The following is a 2828-nucleotide window of genomic DNA, read 5'->3' on the forward strand; positions in this document are numbered from 1 at the left end:
ACCTCAAACAAGCTAAATCAATCCCTAATAAGCCTTTCCAGCAAAAATCCAACTCCGGGCGGCTCGAATCTAGCCAAAATAACATATTACCATAAATACAAGCCATAGGAAGCAATTTCGTATAATAAAGTTTCAATCTTTAAAGAAAATAAAAAAGACAACTCAAAATGTAAACCCCAGGCCCGCACCTCGGAACCTGACCAAACTTACATAATCCGAACACCCATTCTAATACAAGTTCAACCATACTAAAATTATCCAATTACGACCTCAAATCGACCTTCAAATCCTTTTTTTAACAAATATACTACTAGGTTATTCACCTAGTAGCTGTTATATTTAATAAATCCCAAATTGGGTCAAAGTTACAGAATGTTCAAGTAAAACTACAACAAAAATACGATAAATAAATCCTACGGCTATTTCTACCAAATACAATATAGCAGTAGCTTAAAGATAGATTAAAAGTACAAAGCTAGTAATTTGAAATATCCAAGTGTTGCCGACGACAATGAATTGACACACCAATTGCAAACAATTTGTTGTAGTACCTACAAAGCTCTCACCAGGCGCCATTTATTGCAATCCAAATGAGTAGGTATGTATGAATGCACAGGTTGTAAAGCATAGTTTGGACATCTTCACTTTAGGGCTGAAGAAATGAAATTCCAGCTTCAATGGTGGTGGACAGTTTTTGATTGAGACATAGTTTGTGGCTGCTTATTTCCCTTAAACAAATAGTTAAAATAATCAGCCAAACAGTGAGTATGCCAAGCATTTCATTTCCAGTAGCATTCCTATGTGCCCTTCTAGATGTTCCGATAAAGTCGTTATTTCTAGAGTAATTATTTGTCCTAAATGTTTTTACCTGTTGCATTCCGTAAGGTGCTTTGTTGGAAGAATTGTTGTTGAGAGTTATTGAACAACCCCCAGAATGAGCATGGTAACATGCTAATACCACTGGAAAGTTGAGTGACAACAAACATACAACAATTATCCTCAAGGTCAAACCTGCAACAATGATGTGTGGTTGGTAGGTAGTGCAACTTGATCATTCTTTGAAATGATAGTTTGTTGATGTATATGTAGAAGCAGTGTTGCAGCTGTAGCGTCAATGAACACTTATGTATTTCTTCTGCTGACTTCTAATTGCTGTATTTCTTAGCTCTAATTGAGACTGGTTCAAGTGTTTGACATTCGTCATAGATGCAGGTGGTTGAGCAAAGAAGTTTTTGCAGATGCCTCAATATTCCAAGGTTCTCTCTGGAGCCTGCAAAATGTAGCAAACAATCAAAGTAGTATTTGTTCAATCGACAAACCAATCAGTTCTAGAAATCATAATTGCCCCAACAGTTATGTTTTGATGCAATATTGTTTCATGTGTATTGTTCCTGAAGAAATTGGACTGTATCTTGCCATATGGGATCCTTCAACCACAGATTGAGCATAATTCAATGCTAATACCACTGCATATTGAAGCATGTCCACACAGTAGGTAGACCAGCCCCAGCAGTCGATCATGGTTTAGGAGATATTGTTGTTGTATTAACAGCAACATTGTAGCAGTGTGTTGCTCCTAGATAAACTGGACTGTAACTTCCCCTCTGTTGATGCATCAACTACAGAATCACTGTGTATCGAAACATCTCCTTATGGTAAGAATGTATTCCCAGAATATCCATCACAGTCAGTTGCCTTTAGTGTTGCATGTTGTTTAATCTGGAGGTGTTCTTCTTGCAATCCTTACCCTAAGGTTAGGAATTTGTGCCTTGTCTTGGTTAATAAGTGTCTTGCCTGCTGTAGGGAAGTTATGAAATGAGTGAAATATTGTTGTACCTGCACTAGAAAAGACAAATTTAGCCAAATAATCTGCCAGAGTATTGCCCTCCCTTAGAACATGCTCAAATATCACATTGAAGTTGTGCTTCAATTGATTGATCTTATTTATTTCCTTCCCTATGTTCCAAGGTACCTCCCAAATACCATCAATTATTTTCTTCATCAACATTGAATCTGTCTGGATGATTAGTGGATGAAGCTGCTTCTGGACACAATATGATAGACCTTCAACAATTGCCTTTGCTTCAGCAATTGTGTTAGTCGACAGTCCTAACTCCTCTGCCTTTGCAAATAGCACATCACCTGCATCATTCCTTACACATAAAGCATATGAGCTTGGCCCAGGATTTCCTTTAAAAACACCATCAGTATTGCATTTGAACCATTTGTTGTAAGCTAGTTGCCATTGAACTCTTTTTGTTACAACATAAGGCAAGTAGCTTTCAAGAAAGGAAACCATATCAGGCCAGTGAAGTGGTATGTTAGGCATCCAAGGATATCTAATCCTTTCCAGATAGTGCAGTTGTTTATTTACCTCATGGACTAGTCTATTAAAAGAGACTGGCCCCCCTCCATGTTTCATTGAGTTTCTTCTTTTCCATAATTATCAGGTGATAATAGCTGGAGTTGCTTGGTACAGTGGTCTTAGTTTTGCACAACAATTAGCTCCCCACCATAATCTGATAACCTGATGAAGCTGGATTAGATTGACAATCAATCCTGCACCATTTAAGAATAGTCTCCAAAGCCTTGTAGCAGTATCACTTGTAAGGAAGATATGTTGTAGTATTTCCTGTTATGGTGGTAGGCAACACCAGCATTTAGAAACAATTAATTATCCCCATCTTCTCCATATATCATCTGTTGGAACCTTCCCTTTCCATAATCTCCATAAGAAGAAGGATATCTTGAATGGAAATCCATTTGTCCATAGCTTGTTTTATTCATGATTTGGGTTGTGCCTGTGCCTAAGTAAGTGCCAAGCACTA

General features: G+C 37.6%; 1 protein-coding gene across 1 annotated transcript; it reads right to left on the minus strand.

The window, feature by feature from the left end:
* Positions 1-1145: 1145 nt before the first annotated feature.
* LOC142166789 (uncharacterized) lies at positions 1146-2299 on the minus strand. Its single transcript, XM_075226112.1, has 2 exons — positions 1837-2299; positions 1146-1270 (listed from the first exon to the last, which is right to left on the minus strand). The coding sequence occupies exons 1-2, from the start codon at positions 2297-2299 to the stop codon at positions 1146-1148; spliced, it is 588 nt and encodes a 195-aa protein (XP_075082213.1).
* Positions 2300-2828: the final 529 nt, after the last annotated feature.

The sequence above is a fragment of the Nicotiana tabacum genome, chromosome 2, assembly GCF_000715075.1.
Source record: "Nicotiana tabacum cultivar K326 chromosome 2, ASM71507v2, whole genome shotgun sequence".
Taxonomy (NCBI): Eukaryota; Viridiplantae; Streptophyta; class Magnoliopsida; order Solanales; family Solanaceae; genus Nicotiana; species Nicotiana tabacum.

Coding starts and splice junctions, on each gene's coding strand:
- LOC142166789 (XM_075226112.1), bottom strand. CDS start 2,299: ATGGTTTCCTTTCTTGAAAGCTACTTGCCTTATGTTGTAACAAAAAGA. Junction 1,271..1,836: donor ATTTGTCTTTTCTAGTGCAG/GTACAACAATAT, acceptor TACATTTTGCAG/GCTCCAGAGAGAACCTTGGA.